We start from the raw sequence: 25,636 nt of genomic DNA on the forward strand, positions 1-25,636 counted from the left end.
TTTTTAACTACTGCATAGTGTCTAAAAAGAAGCTTTTACTTTTTTGAAAATACACTGTATATCATAAAGCTTTGTGACTGTTCTTTAATGTTAAAAAGAACAGCAGTTTGCTTTATTGGTTTTACTTGAAATGTTATACATGCCAAGGATTATGCAGGTGCCAGATTTCCCAAGTTCTCCTACCTACTAGCAGAGGTACTAACTGAAAATTACATTTTCACACTATTCACATTCCGTCCATTGCCCCAGGTTACAGAACTCATCCTCCCTGACCACTGAAAAACTGGGAGAACCTGCAAAGGATTTTCTCAGAGTGACCCTCCTTTGGGGTATCACAAGGACCCTGATTTTCCTTTTCTCACAAACTGAAGATTTTTTTTTCCAGTCTCTCCATGCATATTTTAACATATGCATTATTTTGATATAAATATTTTGCATTCTCTTTTGTAACTTGCTTTGTAAAGAGATGCAACTAATATAATTATTACATTTGCAGGTCAATACATTCCTTCTACATCATTTCCCCCCACTTATTTTTTATTCAAGTATCATGAATATACAATCTTATATTGGTTTCAAATAAACACAGTAGTTCAGTTACCCATATTATTAAATCCTCACTCTCACTAGTGAGATCACTATCAATGTAATAAGATGTTACAGGATCATTAACTATATTCTCCATGCTGTACCACCGTCCCCATAAACTGAAGATTTTATAATACATGTCTGATGTTCTCTAAACTAGGTGCTGATTCTTTTCAAAAATAGAGTCCATTCACCCAATTTTAACCATCTATACTTTTTTGAAAATCACCCAAATTCGTAGCTTATTAATTTCTCAGGTACCTTAGCCCGAATCCTATTTTGCCCCATTCAGGGCCTTATAACAATTCCTCCTTTGCCCCCCCACCCCCACCCCCCCGATACTGTCATTTTAAGTTACTGTGCCGGGCACTGTCAGATTATTCAATTATTTGGATCCTGGCCTATTGTTGTGCTCAGAATAATGTTCTGTCTGATCACTTACAACAGATGGCAAAAGTTAAGACTGCACAAAATCAAACATTTCTTCAGCAGTTTTCCATGACTAAAAAAGTAAAGAGGAGTACAAGAGACAATGAGTCAGCAGAAGAAAATGGTTTACAAATGAATGAAAATAGGTTTACATGGGGGACTTCTTTCAATTTGAAGTTTCAAATTTTGTCATCAGGTACCTTTGGGCCAAACAAAACCTGGGACCTGTACAATCTTACTTTATCTCCTCCAAGCATCGGGGAGGTTCCCTGTGTGACTGACAGCTCATGATGACACCAGGCCAACTAAGACAACCACGGAGGTTCCAAGGGACAGATGGATGAAGATGCCGTGTCTCCAGTGATAAGAAGAGAAAGGGTTAGACAGCAGCAGAAAATATTGCTGGAATGTTTGTCCCACATCCCCAACCCCCCTGACAGACTTTAGAGACTCTACGATGGTTGGGGCAAGTCGAGGTCACTCTCACAACTTCAGCTGGCAGACCAGAGATTATTTTCCAAGAAAATGCACAACTATCTGAGGTTATCAGACTCATCAGAAGAGGCAGCGAACTCTAAAATTTCTCCTCTTGGAACAACACAGTCCTCTCAAGCAGGTTGCATAGAGTTAGTTCAAGATGCACCCCTGGAGTAGGGAAAGAAAATACTTACTGTGCACTTAACAATAAGAGGCTGATTTTATTAACATTTAACATACACACTAATAGTCAAATTACACATGATTCAAAGTGTGTGTATGTATGCGTGTGTGCATGTGTGTGTGTCTGTGTATAAAAATCTGATCTGTCATCTGTGCTACTTAAAATATTCATTAGTGGCTGCCTCCCAGCATTATGCTGAGGACTAAATGAATCCTGTGCATTGGCTGGTACTAAGTTCAATATGCTCAATAAACAAAGGTTCCCTTCCTGCGGGCACAGGGGAGGACCGGAATTGAAGGTAAAAAGCTCCCTCTTAATATGTACATTTCAGGACCACACAGCAACTCTGTTATCTTGTTGGGAAGCAGGATCTCAGACCAAGAGGAAGTCTGTACTTATGTCCCAGGCCCTTCAACCTCTGGCTTCCCGCCACCAGGCTGAAGAGCAACCCCGGTTAACCACACCTACCGTAAGTCTGGGGCCTCAAGCCCAGCCCGGTGACACTTTATGGGGCTCCACTGGCCAGAATGCACTTTTCCACATCTGCGTGTGGCAAGGGAAACCTCCACTTCTGGCCCTTAAGATCAGGATGGCATACCATTGCTTAGCATGCCTTTGGCATCCCAAACACATGTTCTTTGAAATTTTCCACATTTGAATCACCCACAACAAGCAGGGCACAACACATGGGAAAACAAGATCTGCTTTCTCCAAAAACTACGCTTTAACCAACAAAGGCCAATGCTTCTGTCCTATTTTGGAATCATAAATAGAGGAGGGCTTTGAAAGTTCGATGAATTGACCATAACCATATAAAGCAAGCTCCTTAGGTGCCCTTTAAATTCTTCTGTAGGTATTTTCCCCTTGACTTTAAGGAGGGGAGAACTGGGGAGGAAACAAATATGTAAAACAGAAGCAGGAGTGGACATGGCAGAGCGGGAAGCGCTGAGCTCCCCACCCCATGTGCCTGCAAAGTGAAGTGGGGGTGGTGGCAGCTCCGAAAGCAGTGGAGGCGGGAAACCCTGTCTCCTCCCCGGGCTCAGGCTGGCGCCCGAGTCCTGCTGCAAACCACCTGCTCTTGGGAAAGCTGCAGAAATATAAGCATGTGTCAAAAATGGGCCCCAAATCACGGACCCCCTGTGTCTGCTACACAGTGCCGGGGGACTGTGTGACTTCAAAGCCCATGGCGCCATCACCACCTTTTTAAAACGAATCAAGGGAGGGACATGCCCTTGATTGGAGGAGAAGCCACTGGGCCTTGAAAGATGTGCCTCCGACTCACAGCTTTGCTTTCTCACATTGCGCCTCTGTGCTGCTGGGCTGCTGCATCTCCAAACACAACAGCAGCTCACCCTGAAACACAGAAGAGGCCTATTCCCTTTACCTTCAGCTTAAAAGTCAATAGAAGTATTTCAGATTAAACTGAGTCTGATTATACAGGGCACCATTTCTCTGATTTTAGGTGAAGCCAAGTTCCCTTAGATTTATATCTCCCAGGAATACTGAATACATAATGATTCTCTACCACTTTTCCTAAGATGGAAATTCAAGGACAAGTGAGACCACTTAGGTAAATGAATAATTCTGGGGATTTCTTAGATCACATACCAAAATCAATAAGAAATGGAATATCTGATTTCTGATTAAATGAATACCAAGTATAAGAGTCAGATTTAAAGCTGTTTTTAACTCCGTCTGACCCCGCACCGGCTGCCTGTGGTCTCCCTTCTGCAAACTCAGGTATAAAAACATTTAGTAATGGCTCAATCCTGCACTTATGCCTCAAAAGAAATAAGAATATAGAAGCAAAACTGTACCAAGGTCTTACTATGTGTCAGGCACTCTGCTAATTATCTGGCATGTGTTTGCTCATTTAATCCACGTGACAACTGTAAATTCGAGGTTCTTTTATCCTCATTTTAAGGTGAGAAACGAGATGGATCATATAAACTCCCAAGATTACACAGCCAGCAAATGGGTATATGAGCACCAACATAGGGCTGCCTGGCTTTTTTTAATCTTAGAAGCTTGGTAGATTTTAAAAAGTCATATTGTTCGAACATTTCACTACAGATGGAATTTTTAAACCCCCAAAGAAGATGCTGAATGACCCACAACCCAGTGGAGAGCTAAACTGCTCCAGTTCTCCTTTGGCCCAGTGTGAATGGGTCAAGAATGATTCACAATTACCCTAGAGGCCTCTTATCTTCAATCCTCAGAGTAGCGATGATGAATATGGTTAAAGAAAAGTGAAACGCAGAGGTCAGAGATTTCACTGAAACTATCAGGAATGTCGGCGAGGCAGTGGGTCCGCACAGCTGTCCTTTTAAACTCCTGCACGAGTACTACATACCTGGCACTTGCCAGAACAAATCCAGGTGAGACGTGAGCCACGTTCTCAAAGAGTCTAGGGGGATCCGACAAGAACAGGATGACCAATGCATACATCACTTCAGAGGTGTGCACAGGGTGCCCAGGAGCTCAGAGCAGCTGCTCCATCACAGGCCTGCAGGCCCAAGAGGCTTCCTCAAGGAGCCAGCACAGGAGCTGTGTTTTAAACACTGAGGTGGCTGGACCGAAGTGGAAGAAAACAGGGATTATTGGAGAAGGAAAAACAAGGAGCTCTGGAAACTAGTCACAAAATGAAGACAATATGATTGCAAAGTAAAACTCCAGTGTCCTTCTACCATGTAGACATAGCTTCCTTTTCACATTGTCCTTTGAAGACAACCATGGAGGTCCTGTTGAGATTCTGGGTTCCTTTGAAATTCCTTGTTATAAGCAACAGAAACTAAAACTGGCTCTTTTAATAACACTAATAGCAAGCAATACTGACAAAATGCTTCCTACGTGCCTAGCTTGATTCTAAGCACTTTACGTATATTAACTCACATAATTCACCCAAAACCTTATGGGTACATACCAGTATTATTCCCACTTGGCAGACAAGGAAACTGAGGCCGTGAGGAAATAGGTAATTTATCCAAGTTTATCCAGCCACTATGGCACAAAGGCTGGATTAGGCTGCCCTGTATCTCTGCTCTAAAGCACTTGGCTACATAGCCTCTTAGGAAAGGAGTGCACTGAAACAGTATCAAGTAACTCAGAGGACTTTAGGGAGTCCTGGGAACCCTGGCTTGGGCTCTGCAGCCAGAGCCATTTCAGTGTGGACTCCTCCACAGCCACCACTGAGCCCAGCCGCCACAGCTGGCACTGCCACATGCCCCGTAGGCCACCACCTGCCAGCGCCCAGGACCTCCGAATGAGAGCATGCCACCCCAGGGAGCATGCCCGGCAGCCCCCAGGCCCCTACCCTACCAGTAAATCTGATGGGAGTGTGAGATTGGCGGGGCCCAGGCCACGCACCCAGGCCCAGAAAGCAACTCCGCAGCAGTTTCGTCTGCACAGACATGAGGTTTCTGCCTCCCACCAAGGCTCATACGGTGGGTGTATTCATTCCCTACGGCTGCCAAAACAAAGCACCCAGACTGAGTGTCTTCAAACAAGAGAAATTTGTTCTCTCACAGTTCTGGAAGCTAAAGTCGGAAGCATGGCTGGTTTCCTCTGAACGCTAAGAGGGAGAATCCATTCCAGTCTTTCTCCTGGTTCTGGGTGGCTGCCAGCAATCCTGGCCCTCCATGGCTTCTAGACACTCCAATCTCTGTCTCTGTCCTCACGTGGCCTTCCCTCCTGTGTCTGTGCCTTTCTTCTTACAAGGACACCAGTCATATTTTATTTAGGGCCCACCAACTCCTGTAGGATTACATCTTAATTACCCCAGCAAAGGCCCTATTTTCAGGGGCACATGCACAGGTACCAGGGCTTAGGACTTGAACAAAGCTTTTGGGGGAACTCATTCAATCTGCAACTGTGAAGAACTACACAGATACAGGATGGAGAGAGAGCTACTGGGCAGACAAAAAAAAAAAAAAAAAAGGCGAATAACCCACATACCTCCCTGACTGTGGGGGCCCTCACCTCATCTAATAATGAGATGAGTCATTTCAAAGCAAAAGCTGGATATGCCAAAAGCAATAAATGGTCTATCAGCTCTCTTAGGGCAATCGGTGAGACAGGAATGTGCAGTCGGGTGAGGCGGGGGTGTTAATTGCAAAGGTAGATGGCCCCTCCCTCTGAAACTATGGTCAATGGAAGGATCAAGGATCGGGCCAGGCATACGTCCCGCTACCCCTAATGCCCACAGGCATCTGCCAAATATCTCTCTTTTATCTTCAAAAAGAGAAAACTTGGCCTGGAGGAGCCATCATGGATTTAAGTAGAAAGATAAATGGAGATTTTAACTATGTGTGTGAGTTACCTAAGCCATAATTTTTCAGCTGCATAGGTATATGACAGATGTTTGAAATATACATTATTTACAAAGCTGGTCTAGTCTTTTGTGCTAAGGCTTGCAAAGCTGTGACCCTTTTTAAAAACCTGACTGCAGATCTCAAAACCATATCCTTTTATCCACAATACAATAGCTTCTGAATAAATGCAAACATTAATAAAAACAAATCCAAGAATTAAAAAGCACTTTAACTATTAGGAACAGAGAGCAGATGATCTCCAAGCAACCCTAACCTTGACTCTCCAGGTTTTCAGAAACCCAGGTAGGACTCAAAGTTAATGGAATCCAACTGACCCTCCATCTGGTGGCAATAGAAGTAAGTGAGTCATCTGCTACCGGAGAACATAAAGTCCAAAAAGCTAAGTTATTCTCATGCTTACAACTAACACTCTTAAGAAGATGACCTCCCAACTATACCTCTAACCTTTATTGTCCATTTACGTACTTAAGGACCTCTCTGCTTGGACAACCAAGTCCTACATCCAAAATGGAGCTCATTATCTGCTCCACTTCCCCCCAGCTTACTGGTCATTTATTGCTTTTTTTCTAACAAAAATCTGATTCACTTTCTATTTTCTTTTGCCTCTTACATCAGTCGGTGACAAGGAACGGCCGATCCCCTTCTCCTCGCTGACACTATCTCTCTTCTCCTGGCTGACACAAGTTTCCCATCATGCGGCCATAGGGACCACTCAGATCTATGAGGTGCTTTTACATGGTACCTGGTGGAATATTTTTTTACTGAAATAGTACTGTATTAATTTTAATGTAGATTGAAAAATATCATTATTGAAGGAAATCCATAATTTCACATAAAATACCACGTTCTGTTTCTAATTTCTATTTAATTTAAATTAACAAGTGGGTCAAGTGGAAGAAAAATCTCAAGTAAGTACAGGTGGTACAGGACCTGGTTAAAAAAAAAACCTTGTGGGTGGTATGCATTTGCCCAGCAGGACTGGGAAAGTAATGAGGGGCCCCATCATCTTGCTGGTCACATCGGCCCCCGCAACCACTTCCCAGCTGGTCTCCCGACCTCGAGATTCTCACCTCTCCCACGTATCCTGCATGCACTGCCAGACACCTCTCCCTAAAATGCTCCTTTCGGCATTTCTCTCCCAAACTCTCCAATGAGTTACCTACCTCGTAAACTCTGAAGTCCACCCACACTGCAAGAACCTGCCTGGCCCAGCGACACATTCCTTGCAGTTACAGCTCAAAGTTACAGGAGGACAAATCTCACACAGACATCTTCATCTGTGGTTCTCACTGCTGCTACCACCTTCCCCCAGCCCTTCTCCTCTCTCTCTCTTGAAATCCTTCCCAGTCCTTCATGACACAAACAAGTCCCCTCTCCCGACAGCCTTTTCTGACATCCTTCCCTTCTTTGAACGCCTATTCCACTCACGATAACCACGTCCACCCACTTGACTCCTGACTGTCTCCTACTACTTACTGCTCGCTAATGGTCAACTCATTGAGAGAGGTCCTTGAAGAAAAGAATCTTATGTTTTGTATTACTTACATGTATATATACTATATATATATATATATAGTATTTATATTTGTATACATATAAATTTAGCAGTTATAAAAGGATAACTCACATTAAGAGTTCAAGACACTTCTTCATTCAATTCTTTAAGAGAAACCGTTTTATTCATTCACCCAATAAACATTTATTAAGTGCCTGACGTGTGCCAAGCTCTTTGGTTGCTGGCAAAATAGCGACTGAGTGAAGCAGGTACTGCCACTGAGGAACTCATGGGCTAGTAGAGGAGACACACCTGTAAACTCATGACACGACACAATGTGACCGTGGTGCTCTAACACGAGTACAGATCCAGTGTTGTGAGTAGCATGATTCACTCTACAAAGACTGAAAGAGAAGAGATGTATGAGCTGGTTCTGGAAAGTAAAACAGGATTCTATTGTACTTTTAAAGATGGGAAGCACTTTCCATGCATTGTGACAGATTATGAGCAGCTCAAAAGAGCAACAGGTATGGCTGAAGGTAAAGACTTCAGAGCCGGCAGCCAGGCTTGGGGAGGAAGGAATAGAAGGGGTGGGAAAAGTGGGGGAGGTCATGCCATGCAGAGCCTCAGTCTTGGCCCTCAGTCATTGGCATGAGCAATGTTGAAAGAGAAGTAACATCACCAGTTTTGTCAGGAGAGATTAAAGAACAAAATATAAAGACAAAAACACAAAGCCCTTTGGTGACATGTAGGGGATGAATTGGACTGGAAGAGAGGTCAGCTTGGAAGACACTACAATAAAACAGAAGATTTAAACAACAGAGATGAAGAGGGAAGGGCAGATTTTAGAAACACTTAAGTAATAGAAATTGGGATTTTCTGATCAACCTAATGGCTGCTCATTCCAGCCTCAAGCAAAAAGTTTTGGGATTAACTACTTATAGAAAAGTTTATTAGGTATTTAAAAAAGTTACTCATGTCAAATATAGTCAATGATTCTGTAACATCTTCCTATGTTGACAGTAACTGCACAAGTGGGGGTGAAGATTTAACAATATGGGTAACTGGTGAACCACTATGTTGTATACTTGAAACCAATATGAGACTGCATATCAATGATACTTCAATAAAAAAAATAATTTTAAAAAGTTACTCATGTCATTTCTTGTGCTACTGTAGGTACGGTTAATTCAGAGTTGACTATAGACTATATTCTTATAAACTATAAGAACCTCTCCTTTACATCTTATAGATTAGGCGTCATAGTTTCTATGAGTGATCTACAAAAGCCTAGCCTAAATTCAAAAGTCAAGCTTATTATCCCACCAGCAAGGATCTAATCAGATTTTGTTTCATGGTTATATGGGCACTCAGCATAAGCAATCTTGTACCAAAGAACATTCCGTTTTCTGAAGTGCCCTAACTCTCTGGGGTATAGGGAATTTAAACCAGAATGGCTCTAGAAGTGTAAAAATGCTACGGTTTTTATACAATACACTCATATTCCGTTTTTCACATAGAAACATTCACAAGAGTGTAAAAGATACTGAAATACCAAGAGAGGTGACCTTTTGCAAGCACATTCATGCTCTCCTGGGAAATAAAGAATAAAGTCATTCACCACCAAGTGTAATATTCCTCACTTCCACTTGCCTGATTAAAGGAGTCAACACAGGTAGTTTCAAATTAAAACACAGTTGGAGCAGCTAGGTTGAAAATGGAGCTCTGCAAAGAGGAACCAGGGGGCCACAGGATGCTGTTTATTAAAACTTGCACGTGATTATAACTTGCATAAGAGGGGTAATTCCATCCATCATCCACCCCCACCCGTTACTCTGGTCACCAGGACCAGCCCTAATGCAGACATTAAATGCAGCGTTTAGGGGGTGACAGGAAATAGGATTCCACTGCAAAATGAGCACAAAAGCACATGACTCCAATAAGGAGAGAGGGCAAAGGTTATTCCTAATGATGTCTGTGGAAGTGCTCAGAAGTCCTGCGCTCGCTCATTACCGAGCCACTGCGGGGCCCAATGCTGTGAGGGCAGCGTGAACCAGGGGGAGCCCTTCTAGATGAGAGGGAGGTCATGTTACTCAGCGGGGACACAGCTGGTTGGTGGCGGGCTCAGATTAGAACCTCAAGTGTCCAGCCTCCACTCCCAGAAAACTCTCATATCTCTTAAAATAACAGAACATATGGAACTGGGCCACACAGTCAACAGTGCCCCAGAATTCATTTGCTATAAAATGAAAACCAATACACTCACCCAGGAGGTGTGCTGTTCATTCCTCCCACTGATTAGATAGGCATCTAAATTTTTTTAAGAAGTCAGTTTGGGGCTATTGTTTTATCTCTTTTCAAATCCTTGAAAGTCACAGACTTAACATTGTCTGCTTTACTGTTCTTTCAAGTGACAAGTATCGGTCTAACAGGACCATGACTTTGGAGGTGTCTCATTCATAAGCATCACCTTTTAGGAACATGCTCCGTGGAACCTTTGCAGTAGAAAGCTTACTCTCTGATCTTGATCAACACAATGCCCAACAACTGGTGGCATTACATATGGAACATAAAAAAGCACCCCTCCCAGGACTGGGGAAGAGGAGAGTAAGAAAATCAAAAGTTAGTAGCATTGTTTTTGCGACGAGGTCACAGTACACAGCTGAGAAGGCTCTAACAACTTCATCAGTTAAAGGTCTGGTGTGAAAATCATTTCAAGGACATACATGAGCACGTTTTCATATAGAAAGCACTAAGAATTAGATATTTCTCTCTTTATGGAAGGTTTCATTTTTACCTTTGCAGGAACCACCTGTAATTTTGCCCTAATAAACAGTTAAACTCAGAGTACCTGCTGGGTATGCCAGACCAAAAGGACAACTATTAAATATCTAGTTAATATAATAATTTATAGTTTTAGAAAATGAAGAAGAATGGTCCCACAATCGTTTGATATAATCCCTTTTCTTCTTCAGATAATGCATGCACATTTCATTATTCATCTTGATCTGAACAAAAGGCAAGATTTTCCCCCTTCTGCCCAGAAACTACCACTGGGAAATTAATATTCAAGATGAACAATAAACTCTTCTCATGGCCTGTGAACCTGCTGGTTGCCAGGGGGCCTGTGGCTTCCTACGATTACTTTAGATTTGGTAGCATGAATTGGGAGCTTAAACAGTCGGATAAGGCATGATCTTCAAGATTTAAAGTTCCAGAGTTCCAGAATTCTGTGCTTCACTGTCCTTTTGCAGAAATCTCTTTAAGTTTTACATGTGCCTATTCTGACCTCTTGAGCTTATGGGTAGTTTATCCTGAGGGTATATGGAAAAGTTAAGGCTAAATGTCAAACGATTGCTATAAATCACTTTTCAAACTGGTAATTACTTATTAGTAGAGAAAAGACCGAAACAGTGCTGTCTCATTAGAAAGCTATTATGGAACCACCTGTAATTTTGCCTTAATAAACAGTTAAACTCAGAGTACCTGCTGGGTATGCCAGACCAAAAGAACAACTATTAAAATTTCCAAGGATCTCTCCTTTTCTAAAAAGGAGGGGAAAAAAGCTTAAAAGAAGTTACTTCCCCCATATTTTTAAGGAATATTTGTGTGTGGAGGTGTGGGGGTATTTCTAAAAATAGTCTCAAACTGAAGTTATTTTAAGTCACTTAGTACATCTTCAATGAGGCTTATCTTATCCTTTGAACCCAACAACAAAATGCTCTTTTTACTGAAAACGAAGCATAATACTACCAGCGGTTATTATGCCAAATGACTGAACCAACAGAAAGAAGAAATATGAAAAGCCTCATGTGTTTTCTAAGCTGCTTCCTTTTCTGTTTCATTTTATGGGACAAAGCTCTGTTTGTATCCAGAGTCACTAACTTGATTCAAGTGGATTTCCTTCCCATTTCTGAAGAGGAAGAGAACTTCTTGTAAATGACCTCAGAGTGTGTCAATACACCATCTTTTCCTATCAACTCTCACATTGGGAAAGGAGCCATATTTGAAAAGCAAATTGGTAAGACAGCCCCTTTTCCCCCCAGAAGAAGATCCGAATGAGAAAGATTCCACCTACTCTCCCAGTATTCGTTGTAGCTGTTTGTCTTAATATTTACTATTTCCTTCCATTAGCACCAACACACCTCTTATTAAATGTATTAGCTAACACTTAAAAGGACGAATAAATCCTTCCCTCCCTGGACAGAACCATATTATAACCAACCCCGTAGCCCTATGAGACACTGTACCCTTAGGGGACACTCCAGAAAATACTGGACATAGCTCTTCTTCCCACCTTTTGGGTTTCTTTTCTCCATAGTAACCTAACATTAAATCTAAATAGAAAACCACCAACCTACAACGGCTTAGCCTTCAATATCACCGTCAGACAAGCTTAACCATCTTCAGGTCAAGAAATGAAGTAAGAAACAAGAATTAAGTAAATTCTCATCCTAAAACCCTTTAAAAATGCCTTGCAGGACTGACAACCGCAAGAGAAGTTCTTTGGCAAAGAATGAGTGTGTGATCACAATGAAGCTATATGCCAAGACAGTCAAAAAATAGGTTCCATGGGAACAGGCCTGAAATCATTGGAGTCTTGCAGGTCTGTTGAAGAAATTACGGCTACCTGCCCTTTCACAGCCTCATATGTGGTACCAGTACTGGTTCCTAAAGAGGAGGAAAAGGGGGGGGAACTACTCAGTGTGGAACCAAGACATCAAGTCTTTAGCATATGAGACCTGGGATTATAGGAACACTTAGTGCAGACATGCACTTATGTACATAGGTTTTTTGAGGTTAGATTTGGATCCAGGTGTATTTCAAAATTTACTGTCACACTCTGAAGAATATAGCAACCACCGCAGAGATTGGCTTCAATGACTTAAGTGTAAACGGCAGGTGTCAATTCCTTTACAAATTTAGCGTTTCATGAAACAATCAAGGGAGCCTTAGCGCCAAAACAGTACAATATCTTTATGTCACCAGATTTTGCAATAAAAAAAGACAGTTATTGTATTTAGGGTTTATAGTCATGGACATTTTTAAAGCATAAGATACTGGCCCCAGGTTTAAAAACTTGCTGTTTTGGAAGGAAGGTAGTAGTACTAGACTGTAAGTACCAACTGCAAGCTTAAAGCAATCTTTCCAGTTAAGACAGGGCTTAGAATGATTGGTATACTATGTGGTTCCAAAAATTAATCGCAGTTCTTCCATTATATCATGTTTAAAAGAAAATTGATTCTTTCAGAATGAAAAACAAAAACCGATGTCTTACACAGCATGACATACAAGTGGTCAACAGTAAAGTAAGAAGAAAACAAGGAAAGAGTTCCAGGATTTTCCTCCTTCAGCATTTCCTCTAGGGTTTTGGCCCTGGGTTCCAAAGTCACACACCAAAGCCATTTCCAAATGGAAGTGACTTCTTTGGAAATTTAACAGCACTTTTTAACACTGCATTTTAAGATGAAACCTTCTCTGAAGGCTTCACTTCCATCCACCGTTTTGTCTGTCCTTCCTGTCTGACATGCAAACGCAGCCTCCATTCTTTCTATACCACCTAATTCAAAGCAACATGTTAAATCCACACAGAATCATGTGAGCGTTCAATCTGCATACACACCATTACCCCACAGAATGCATTCAATGAGCTCCCACTGAGTTCTCTGCGTGCAAATCGGAAGAGCCTGGGATGGATGCAGGGCTCTCTTGCCTACTCAAACCATCCAGAACTGTGCATGGAACCTGTTCCCTTTTAAGAAAAGGGGCTGTTTAAATGCCCACTAGGATAACTGGCCACCATGCATGAGCAAGCCAGGCGGTACTGCAGGCAACACCGGACGCAGGCTGTCCACAAGGCTCAAGGCAGCTGCCGCGCCGGGACTGGCACCATTCATCTCCCCGCAGCCCCACGCCCGGCAGTCCCCTCCCTCATTTTACCTAACTAATCGCTTTCCAACCCCATATTGAGAGGCCCTGCTGTGGATCTTGCGGAGGTACAAAATGGTGGATGGGAGCTAATTTGTTCCTGCTTGCCCCCTAACTTATGCATCCATCAGCGCCCGTGCGCCCACCTCGGCGTCCGGCAGCGGCGCCCAGAGCACGCCCCGCGGGCCCCGCAGGGGCAGAAACGCGGTCACCAACCTGATGTCATGTAGCCTCGCGACGCCTGGGGCGCGAAGGCCGCGGGGAAGCGCTTGTGCAGGCGGTAGTCCTTCTCGCTGCGGGACCTCATGCGGTCCGAGGCCCGGTCCGAGAAATCCGAGCTAGGCCAGGCTCGCCGCAAGGTTGTGCTCCGGGTCTTCTTCATGGTGGGGAGGGCGCCCTGCCGCCCGCTGCTCGGGCCTCAGCGCCGGGGCGCAGCGCGCAGCTTCATCCGTCTACGGCGGGCACGACCCGGGCGGACTCTGCGCACATTTTCCCAGCCCCTCCTCGTCGGCGTCTACACCGCCCGCGGCGGGTCCGGCCCTCCCCACGCCCCCACACACCCCCACGGGGAAGGCTCCGATTTTACACACGTCCCACAATGCATTACACTTCATTTGCAATGCGCCCGGCTTATAGCTTCCAGATTCCTGGGGGGAAAGGCACGTTAGGGGGCTCCCCGGCCAGGAGGAGGCGGGGAGGGGGCGGGCGGGGTGGGGGCGCCGAGACTTGCAGCGTGAAAGCAATGGGAGCGCAGACAATGGCCCGATTCAGCGCAGGAGTGCTTAGCCAACTGGGAGCCACGGCACAAAAGACCCAAACAAATGAGGCGGCCGAGGCCTGCGGGGCTGACCCGGCGCCGGGCGCCCGGGAGGCCGGAGGGGCGGCGGCAGACCCTCCGCGCCGCGCGGCTCACAGCGAGGCGCGGGGATGACAGCGTCCGGGTGGTGTCCCCCCGGGCCTACCGGCCGCGCGGCCCGCGGTCCCGGGCTGGCCCTGCCTCCCCTGCAGTCCTTGGGAGGCAGTCTTCATTCCAGAGGCTCGGATGGGGGGCGTGTGCGCGCGGGATCCCCCGGCTCTGCAGGCGGCAGCGCGGCAGGCGGGCTCCCGCGGATCCCAGGAAGAGCCCGCCGTCCTCGCGGCTACAGCGCCTCGTCAGTCTTCCTCCTTCCGAGCCCAGGGTGCTGCGTGCGTGTGCGCGCGCGCGCCGCGTGACACGCATGTGCCCCCTGCCCCGGCGTGCTCCTACCCACGGGCGGCGGGGCCGCCGGGCCGGCCGGTCCACGCGCGCGCGGCGGGCGCCGAGGGGCGGGGCGCAGGGCAGCCGCGCAGCCTCCTGCTCGTGGCCGGGCGGCCTGAAGTCAGGGCACGGGGCCTGTCAGCCTCACTTTCGCGTCACACACCCTGCGGCGGCGCAGAGACCTCGGCGGGGGCCGCAGCCCGGAGCCCGCGCTGGGATATTTACATGTTTTGAGGAGGGTCCCTCCCTCTCGCGGAAAGGGAGACGGTCCCCTCGGCCGAGACAGGGAGGTCTGCGGCGCCTGGCCTCGCCCACCTGCGCCAACCCCGAAGTCAGCTGCAGCCGGGGTGGGGGGCGCCCCCGAGAGCTGCTCCGCCAGCCACCAGCGCCGGGCACCTGGTCCAGGCCGCCGGGAAAACGCGGGGCGGGCGGCCTCCGGCTCTTCCTGTCTCCCTGGATCCCCCGTGGGAGTGACCGCCAGCCCGCTAACCTGCCGCCTTCAGGTCCGCAGCCCGGGACGCAGCACGGCTCTGCACAGCCGTCCCCGCTCCTGCGACCAATCGCTAAACAACAACAGCGCGCGCGACGCGGGGGCGGCGGAGGGGGCCGCGAGGTCACGCCGAGTTAAAGGCGCGGCCGCCCGGCCGCGAGCCCCGACCGCGGCCGTCTAGGTTTCCAAAAATGCTTTGGTGTTATAAGCAACAAAAATAAACCTGATTTTTCCCTAGCCGGCATTGTATTTTATTTCACATGGGTGCGATTTGCGGCGATGCAACGTCCAAAATCACTTCCTCTGCTGTTGTTCCACTGTCACAGGTGCCAAGGTGCAGAGACAGGGACATGAAATCTTTACCGGGCTATTATCTTATCAGGCTGATACCGCAAAAAACAAAGCCAAAAAAAATTTTTTTTTTGTATTCTAAATGGTTAAGATTTGGGAGTTGGAGCACAATTCGGTGTTATCCCAGGGATTCTTTAGGGGCAGCAAGGGTCTTGGAGAGCCTTGCCAAGGGGGGTGCGGTTTAAGCCACAAGCATTATAAAATCGAGGCCTAGAGCTTCCATGCAGGATCTCAAGGCTGCCCTCTGTAAACTGGGGCCAGGATAACCGCTCTATCTCTTGGGATACCAGGGGTAAACAAACAAATAAAACCACCAAGTTTAACTTACATTTACATGAATCAAAATACATTATTGTTAAACCAACCAGCTAATGTTCAGTGATACGTAAAAGTTAAGGAAGGATAGTCTCCCAAACGGCACATTTTGCTAAAATGTCTTCTTTCATAAAGAGCTCTGCTAAGAACTCGCACACACAACCACTTTAGACACTATAGAAGACTCAATGTGTAAAGAACCATAATGGCAATAAAAAAATAACTGTACTAATGAATGCATGAGACATTGGCATTTAGATATCTCAATTCAATTCAACAATTAGTACCTCCCATGAGCCAAAAGTGGTTTTATGAATGATTATAATAGTTATGACTGAAGACTAATGGTGACTGTTGTGACAACTGTAATGTTTATTCATTCCACAAATAATGACTGACTATCTAATATACGCCAGCCCTGTGATGGGTGCTGGGCAAACAAAATAACAAATGTGACACCGCACAGCTTGTAATCTAGGTAGTAAGCAAATAAATGTACAAACTATGCTAAGTTCTATGAAGAAGAATCACTTCTCTGAATTAGACTTACAGAAGAAGAAGTCATCCAGGCAAAGAGTGGGGGAAATGGTATTTCAGAAAACAGGGACAGGATATGCAAAGGCCCTGAGGCAGGAAAGAACCTTGGTTTCTGTCAGAAGAAGTAAAAGGCCAGTGTGGCTGAAACTGGAGCCTAAGAGAAAGGTGTGTCAGGAGATTACAGCGGAAATCAGCACCAGATCAAGCAAGGACTTGTAGGCCAAGTTAAGGGTTTTGTATCCTATTCCACAGGCAATGTGAACCACTTGAAGGGATTTAAGCAAAGAAGCAATGAGTTTTAGAATTTCTATAAGAAGGGGCTTAGAAGTGGGAATCTATTTGCACGGAGGGGTCAGGTGACCAGGAATTTTTCTGGAGAGGTTTGAATTGCATTTGATTTAGAAATGACAAAATATTCATTGTTTGAAGGTAAGAATAGGGGGTGGGCTGATGGATATTTTGGAAGGAGAGCTACAGCTCCACTCAGCCGCCCCTGAATGAGGGCAATGCCGGGGGGTGCTATCATCCAGGGCCCATATTCAATAGAATGCCCTTGGAACCAAGGCCCAAAAGCCAGACCCTGAAGAAGCAAGCAGTAAATAGGTTGGGTTGGCTGAACCGAATCACTAGGAGAGGCAGGGGTAGTTAACTCCAGAGGCAGCCAACTAAGGTGGATGACCAAGGCTTTGTCCCTTTGTCAGTTCTGGAAGATTTGTTTTGTCTTCTTTAACCCAGGCTCCAAACTACTAGTTACAGTTTTATCAGAAAGCTTCAGCACTTCGGATCTTTCTTAAGAGAGCTCTGCTCTCTCCTTACAAGGACCACCTGTGTGTTTGCCTGGGCGGGGGTCACGCTGCGCGCCTTACACCTGCAGCTCCCAGTAATGCCCTCCAAGCAACACTTGCTCCGAGAGACGTTAACAAATGAGACCTGAAAAGTGGGTTCCACTGTGAAGTACGTTTTGAAAGTTGTTAAAGTTTAAAACCCAGCCAGAGCGGTGGATAACCTGGGAAACAGAGACCTGAGCTACCAGACAGTTAGGAGGCTGCTACAAGAGTGTGAGTGAGACGCCGCCGATCGGAACTGGACTTCTAACAGGGAGGATGCAGGGTGGCGGGGAAACCCTCGAGGTTAGACCTGCAGACCTGTGCGGTGGGTCTCTCGGAAGATGGGCAAGGAGGGTATCCCAGGTGTCTCATTGTTTATGGCTTGGGGATTCCACACATGGAAACCAGAAAGTCTTTTTAATTCTGGACTTAATTCCCCTTTCCTGACTTTTGTAATGCTTATTATTCACGCTCATTATTTTGGTCTTTATTCTCATACTCTTCAATATTAAATATTTCCTAAATATTACACACACACACACATTTTTCTTCTTGCCAATATAACGGGTAATCTCCCACTGGACTTGGGTCCCTATCTGGTTTCTTGCTCAGCACTGCAATTCCACCTCTGCTTAAACACCTCTCGGGGTTCCATCGCCAATCACCCTTTCTTCCCATTCAGTCTCACTTGTTCAATGACACTCATGCTTAGTTTAGACCCCTGTAAGTGAAATGAGTTCCGGAACTCTCACCACTAGGCCTCCCTCCTGAGCTCTAAATCTTTATTTCCTACTGCCAATGGAGTATCCTTCCCAGACACATAGACGAACTCGAACTGCTCATCACACGAAATTAGTCATCTGTACCCCCACTCTGCCAACCTCTAGTTTCTCAGCGTGCATTTGCAGGCATGCGGAACGGCATGGCGAGCCCCAGTCATCCAGTCCTCTCTCTCTGCTCTCCTGCCCTCCGTCCCCACCCATCACTACACTCAATCCGTCTCCGTATGCTTGTGTTCCTACTGCCTTCCAGTATCCTGTATCCTGTCGGCCATAGTGAAGGCACTGGGGAAGGAGGGGTGGCCAGGAGAGAAACGCCAGTGTCACCTGCCGAAGATACATAAAGGCTAACCTACCAAATTCAATGAAATAAGATGATGTTATAAAATTTTAACATTAAAAATTAAAATACACATAATCATGCATCTTATTTTTTTTGGAAATACATACTTCAAAATAAATTTTTCAATTAAAAATAGAAATTGACAGTCATTTGGTTCAATATTGAAGAGTTTAAGGCAAAAATCAGACTGCATTATAATAATATTATATGTTTTAGGCATTATATTAACTAGCACGGAGAAGTCTCAATTCACATGTGAATACAGTTGGAAATAAAAATGTTTAACCATCTTCTCTGATAAGGTTTTGACACTGAAAATGAATCAGCTGACTTATATTCAACAAACTTTGTTACCTGAGGTAAATCTCAGAATTTGTTTTTCTTCTAAATATGCCACATATTTAGTATCATCTACTGCTCTCTTCGTTGGGGAAATACCCAACATGGTCTTTTTTTCAAGCTTTCTAGTCGCTTTTCAAAGCGGTTTAAATATTTTCAGGAAAATCAGAAGAGTTTTAATCAGGTTGTTCAGTCAAGTAAAAGAATTCAATTCACCACAATCTCAGTGTGCGCCCCCTTGTCCAGCTTTGCAATCTCCTTTTAATCTGCCTCATACTGAAAAACCATCTTTGCAAATCAGCATGTATTACAGCTGTATCTGTGCATTTGGAAAATATGAAGTTATACTCACAAGGCTTCAAGAAATTAAAGCCAGCACTAAAATATGGTCACTTACAAAGCCAGGAGCAATTAGGCACGCTCTCACAGAGATGAGGCTTTCTTCTAGAAAGACCTAATATTTTTCTGAAGCCCAAGTGGACGAATCATGGGCTTTCTCACACAAAATCCAACAGGCTTCAGCATGAAAACAGGAGTTGATGCAAGTCTCCACACCTCTTCACAAGTCGCAGGGAAAACGTTGAAATGTTGTTGCCTGACTGGCGTGACTGACAATTGTAGCAATTAAGTAAATCTTTCCATTTTCTGTGTACATCTCAGGCTGACCCTGTTACACAACAGTCAGTAAGTTTTGCTTCTGTTGCCAAGCTTTGAGACTCAATATTCTACGGGACCACCCAAGACTTCAGCCACAACTCAACACAATGTCTCCGTGGATTTCTTTGTTCAATTCACATTTGACTAACCACAAAAGACTAGCTGAAAAATCACAGTATCAGTGGGTTCTGCAGATAGTAGTGATTGGTACCAGCCTAGTATTTAGAGGTCAGCAAAACTGTAACTCTCACCATTTTATAAAGAAGAATACCATATTGTTACGTTGAGCCATTCCTCCCAGCATTTTGCCATGAGATAACCTTAGCTGACTTCTGAGTGGTAGAAAATATTTTCATGGCCACTCCTCATCTCATGACAAAACAGGGAAGATCATGTGGGCTGTAAGTCTACTTACTGAGCACAGATGAAATGCTGTCAGGAGTAATCCTAAAAGTAAAACACAGCACAGGGCCACAGTGAAATGGCTGTAGTGACACACGACCACCTGATGCCTGTATCCAGGGAAGGTCCTGGCATCAATCTATAAGCCTTAAATTTCTTTTGTACTTTTCACTCAAAAGAATAACTTGAAAAGAAGTTCTTGCATTTTCTCTTGGTGGCCCAATGAGTCCCATTTGGGCAAGGTATGCAGCAGGCTACAACCATGCCCGAACACTGTCATTTCCCACCTCCACGCCTTCTGGGAAGCTGCCCTGTTTGCCTAAGAGGCTCAGCCCCTCCTTGCCCTCCTGGAAGACACCCATTCATCCTTCCAGATGCAAAGTGTGGTCAATGCTCTGACAAACTTTCCATCTTCTCTTTGCCCCCGACCCTCCACCCCCACCCCGACTACCCGGCAGGGTTAGGGTCCCATGTCCTGTCTATGTAACAGGGGCATTTCCATTCCAGTGCTTACTTACCACATCATGATGCAGTGTGATACCACAGAGATGTCCCAGGGCTTCCCTGCCTGTGCCCTCCTTGAACCAAGGACTGTTTTGTTCACTGAACCAATATTCACTGAGCACTTCTATGCACTCTAAATCCCAGGATATAAAAGCTTAAAAACAAAACACAGTAACAGCAATAAGAACAAAACTGTCTGTCATTAAGGAATCTCCATCCTAATGGGAAGAGATAATTTAATAAGCAAATAGTAAATTATAGAAATATGAAATAGCAGTAAGTATAATGGGAGGAAATAATGCAGGGGAAGCAGGCTAACGCTGAAGGTTTGCAATTTAAGATGTAGTGGCCAGGGACGACTTCCAAAAAGTGGGCCCTCAATAAATGTGTGCCAAGACGCACTCATCTTAGACCCTCTTCCATGCTTTTTCCCTGCAAAGTGCAATAAATGCCCATAGATTTATAAAGTGGATTTGGGATTGTAAAGGAACTAATATTATTACATTCTTCCCTCAGATCAACTTGTAACTAAGAAATATAATAAATAATGCCTCATGTTTGCATAGGACTTTCCAGATTATTGAGTCCCTTAAGGTCTGAGCTAAGGAAGGCAGGAGTTGTTATCATAATTAAAGATGGGAAAACAAAGTCTCCAAGGCAATAAGTGATATGCCCAAAGCCACACAGAGGTTGAAGAACCAGAATTCCACTCTTGAGATTCCTAGTCCAGGACTGTTTCTGCCCCACCCTTCTGCCCTCTCCACCACTTGGAGAGGGCAGTAAAGAGATGCAGGTGTTAATCGCTTCTGTGTAGTCTGAATGAAGTTCACATAAATCTTCACATTGCTAAAATAGCCCCCAAATTTCTAAGCTACTTATTAATAACTTTTTATGAATATATGTTCATATAAAATAGAAGACAAATGTCTTCACATGCCTCAAATGACTCCCTCGGCCGGTTTATACGGATGGGGCCTGAGATTTAGAGTTAAACCACACGCCTCCTTCAGGCTAATCAATCTTGAAAGTTTTCCGTTCTCAGTTCTGTTGCAGGTCACCACAGACCCGCTTCCCCAGCCAGTGAAAAACCACATGATCGCCCAGACGGATTTTAAAGGATGGATCTTTTTTCCAACATGTGGCTTCCTGTAATTTAAGGAAATGTTATACACGAACAATTAAAATCATATATCAAAAAGGAGCAACACTCCAATAATTTCCTGTTCTATCAAATTACAATAATTATAAAAAAAGTAAAAGAAAAAACAGGCCCCAGATATTGAAATTCCAGACCCTATGTAAAGAATGACTACTTTAACTCCCAGCACATTAGTTTTATGTGATATCATTTAATAATTATTAACATTTTTAACTGTAACATAGAGTGAAAAATACACAGATGTGAATATTTAATGATTTCTGCTAAATTCATTTGAAAGATTTTTTTTTAACTTTCTTTCAATATTTAGGAGTTTAAGTAACTAGGCTGCTAGGTAATAATCTTCAATCTTCCTATTACTATTTGTATTTTAAACAGATATTAAAACACACTTTAAAGCAGCTATGGAACTTTTATTTCAAACACAGAGGGGTAGCTATAACCTAACAATTGTCTGCAGTAGCTTTCATTAGGGATAGCATATTAATTACTTCACTAGGACACTTTTTAAAGTAAAAAGGATGCTTTTAGTTACCCTGGGACAAAATGCTTAAACCAGTACCCTCCTGGCCAAACAGAACATACGGTCACACTCCTTTTAGGGGAAAGAGCCTAGTCAAAAAATACCCAAGTTTTGCCTTGTAAGAGGAACAAATAAATCCATGTGATAGACAAGGAAAAATACCAGGATCAGATATTTTTTAATGTAAAATAGTAGTACTGGGGGGTGCCTCTATCTGCTCTTTTCTCTCCCCTGACTACGGGAGGGTGAAGATTCAAAGATTGTGGCAAAAGTTTAATTTTGGTGAAGACATACATTGCACTGGTTCTGCTCTGACCCCACTTACTAAAAACAGAAATCGGCTCAGGTAATTGCACGTGGTGGTAAATGCTCCTTGCGACGGGAGTATGAAATACAGCCTAACTTGCGTTGCTCAGACTTTTCTTCCTCTCACATGCCAAGCTCCCCTAGGGAATGGGGACTATGCTCCTAAGGGGCCAGTGGTGGTTCTCTGCATTCCACCAGCACAGCAAAGGGACAGGTGCAAGCCCTGACGTTCCTCATGTCGCCCGTGATTCAAAACACAAACTCCACTCGACTCGGCTGTCCACCCCTGGTTCCGTGTGAACACACCTCTGTGCCACTCAGGAAACTGCTGCTTCTGGATCTCTGTGGCTTCTCAGAAGAAAGGGAAAATATCCTCGAAATGCAAAAAGGCCACACCCACGTTAAGAAGCTACGAGAGAGACAGAGGTGATAATGAAGGCAAGAGAGAGTTGAACCCAGAGATGAGGTGGGGACACAGTTTCACGACACAGCGTTCTTCCAAAGTCTCAGGAACTGATGGCCAGAGGATATCAGATCTAGTTTCCTGGCTCTAGACTCTGTACATTTATGCATCTCCAAGTCCTAGGTGGCAAGCCTTCAACAGACTTTTACAGAGGCATTATACATTTTTAAACATAAATTATTCACTTTTTTGGCATAAAGTCATCCATCCATGTTTGGTACTGACAAATAAATATGTTTATGGAGGCATCACCTACAGCTCACGAATAGACGGCAATTGCGAGTGTGATATTTTTAAAGTTAGATACTGTAACAAGTGAAAAAATAACTGCCTTTGAGGAGAGGCTACGTATATCCTACATGTGCATCCAGCAGGAGACGAATATCCAGTTTGCTGTCACATGTCATTACAGACTGCTCTCACCGCCACTACCACCCCAGCAACTCATAGACGGAAGTTTAAGGGTAAGTGATGTTACGCGCTTGTCAGAGTTCATGAATGGTCAGAGGTCAAGAGCAGCAGCTCGGGATTGTCTCCACGAAGTTGGGGCAAAGTTCCAGCTGTGTGCCCCCTGCAGGTTTTCAGGAGAGCGGAGGCGAGAGGCCTTGAGCCATCTCGGAGGGACACACAGCCCTCACAATTCCCCTCTCCAGAATTTTCCCAAAGAAAGGATTCCTCTGCAAGGATTTTGTCAAGGCACTACGGTTTAGGAGTCAGAAGTGACTGCCCTGGAGTACGTCTGTCAGTGTCCAAATCCCCGCACTTCCACTTCCCAGCCAGTGACCGAGGACACGTCCTGTAAGTGTTCAGTCCCTCAGTTCGTCCTCTGCAACATGGGGCAACACAAGTGCCAGTCTAATGGGGCGGCTCTTCGGATTAAATGAGATACATGGAAAAAAACTTAGACTAGTGCCTGGCTCAGCTAGTGCTCAGTAAGTGCTAATTTAATTATTTTTTTAAAAACACCTCCTATGAGGTCCAGGGCCGAACACCCAGACAAGTTCTTCCGACCACCAAGTCAGGTGGTTAACCCCAGGAGAGCCAAACAGGCTGTTGCTCATGCCACATTAAATAGTGTAAGCACTCCCTTCCTCTCTCAATTTCATCTCTTCCTTGCTATTCTTTCAGTGATTACTCTATTTTAATATTCTTATACTTTATTAAATCTGAAATTAATCACCTCCACAATAGCCCCAAACACCACAAAGCCTTGAAGAATGACTCAACTCAACCCACACATACTGGCTCCCAGGTTACTGTTGTCTGGCGTCTTATTTCTCTTCCTCTTTCCTTCCTTCCTTCCTTCTTGATTCCTCCCCCTGCTTCTCTCCCTCACTCCCTTTCTCCTTTCTTGTATCACTGTTTTAGATATTCAGCCTCCATTGGGACTGACCCTATTTACCAGTGTCCCCGCTGGGCACGACAGGCCAGGTCCCTTGGGCGTGAGGTGCTAGCTTAAGAGCAGGTGCAGCTCTTTGTGGTTTATGAGATTGAAGAGCCAAGAAATTCTACAAAATATTGCATCTGGAAATTCACAGATCTTTTTCCTAATCTGGAGATTCTCGGGATATACAGTTGCTATAGTGCTAGAAATGGAAGCAAGCAGTTCAATTTTTTCTTTTGGGGGTTTTTCATAAGAAGAATCCCTTAATAGTTATAAAATCTGATACTTTTTACCGAAAGAAAGATGGAAGGAAAGAAGGGAGGGAATGAGGGAGGAAGGGAACATTAAAATAAATATATGTCCATTCCTGGAATAACAAAGGTTCCCGGCCGTCCTTTAATATTCTCCCCATCAGTCATATATGACATGGTTGTGGTTCCCCTTCCCGCTGGCCTCTCTCTCCCTCCTTGGCCACTCTGTGCAGCCATCAGGAGATGAATATCCTGAATACCCCAGAGCAGTCACTTCTGACAGAGAGGGCAATCCCTAGCAGGCACAGCTTGGCCAGGCTTGGGGAGACAGGGTGGGGTGACAGGTGCCACCCTAAGTCTGTGATCTGGGTTCTTAAGGTCACATCTCGCTTCTGCTACAAACTTCCTTTCGCTCCTTGACCGAGTGTCCCTTAACTTCTCTGGGCCCGTGTATTTTCACCCACCAACTTCAATGAGGTTCTGGAGAGGATCAGGGCTCTGCTGCAGAATAGTAAGTGTCAGGGAAGAACACGAGAATGAAGGATGGACACAAGTTCTACACCAGCCTTCAAGGATTCCTAATAGTCAAATCACAAAACCTCTCTAAGTCTTCATATCTTCATTTAGAAAATGAAGTGCATTAGGTCCGTTTCCTGCTCAAACCCGGTGACATGTTACTATAATGAGATAATAAATATGAACACACTTGAAGATTTTGTAAAGTGCTATCTCTCACTTTTATCTAGAAGGGTTGATTAGGCTGGAGTAACAGTAAATACATGGTAAGTCATTTTTCTATTTCTAATAATAATAGAGCAAATCATGGTAAAATCTGATGTTAGAACAGCAGCAGTAGTAAAAAGAAATTCTTAGGAACTCAGAATTGCCAAGTTTGAAATTAGTGGTACACCAGGTCGATGCTAAGCATGGACTTTGAGGTCACATCTCAGGTAAGTCCTGGCTCTGCTTCTTAGCTACTGCTGTGCCCCTGGACAAATTATTTAACCTCTACGAGCCTTTGTCTTCTCATCTTTAAAGTGAGAACAATACACATTAATGGTAAGTTTAAATAAGATAATATACGTAAAGCTCTTGAAGTTCTTGCCATCCAAGATGAGCAAACAGGGTAAAACATACTGAAGTCAAAGATTTCCATTAAGTACTGCTTTGATTCATACTTAAAAGTCTTATTCTGGGAGAAAAGCTTACATTTCCTAAAGGGAAAAGAAAAACAGAAGTAGCAACCTGGCTCTACTTTGATGTCTGCTAGGGAGAAAAGAGATTGTGGTCCGGGTAGAACACACCCACCCAAACGAGAAGCCCAGGTACCTCCCATC

General features: G+C 44.6%; 1 protein-coding gene across 3 annotated transcripts in view; it reads right to left on the reverse strand.

Annotated features, from left to right (window-relative positions):
• Positions 1 to 25,636, reverse strand: part of STOX2 (storkhead box 2) — a 145,371-nt gene that overhangs the window by 87,155 nt on the left and 32,580 nt on the right. Inside the window, exon 1 of one of the 3 annotated variants that reach the window (XM_017674802.3) lies at positions 13,649 to 13,819. The exons of the other annotated variants lie outside the window; for them this stretch is intronic. Coding sequence (XP_017530291.3) covers positions 13,649 to 13,814 — 166 coding nt within the window. The 5' untranslated portion in view covers positions 13,815 to 13,819. Of the gene's footprint in view, positions 1 to 13,648; positions 13,820 to 25,636 lie in introns of those variants that run through there. 3 annotated transcript variants of the gene reach the window in all.

This window comes from Manis javanica, chromosome 12, assembly GCF_040802235.1.
Source record: "Manis javanica isolate MJ-LG chromosome 12, MJ_LKY, whole genome shotgun sequence".
Lineage (NCBI taxonomy): Eukaryota > Metazoa > Chordata > Mammalia > Pholidota > Manidae > Manis > Manis javanica.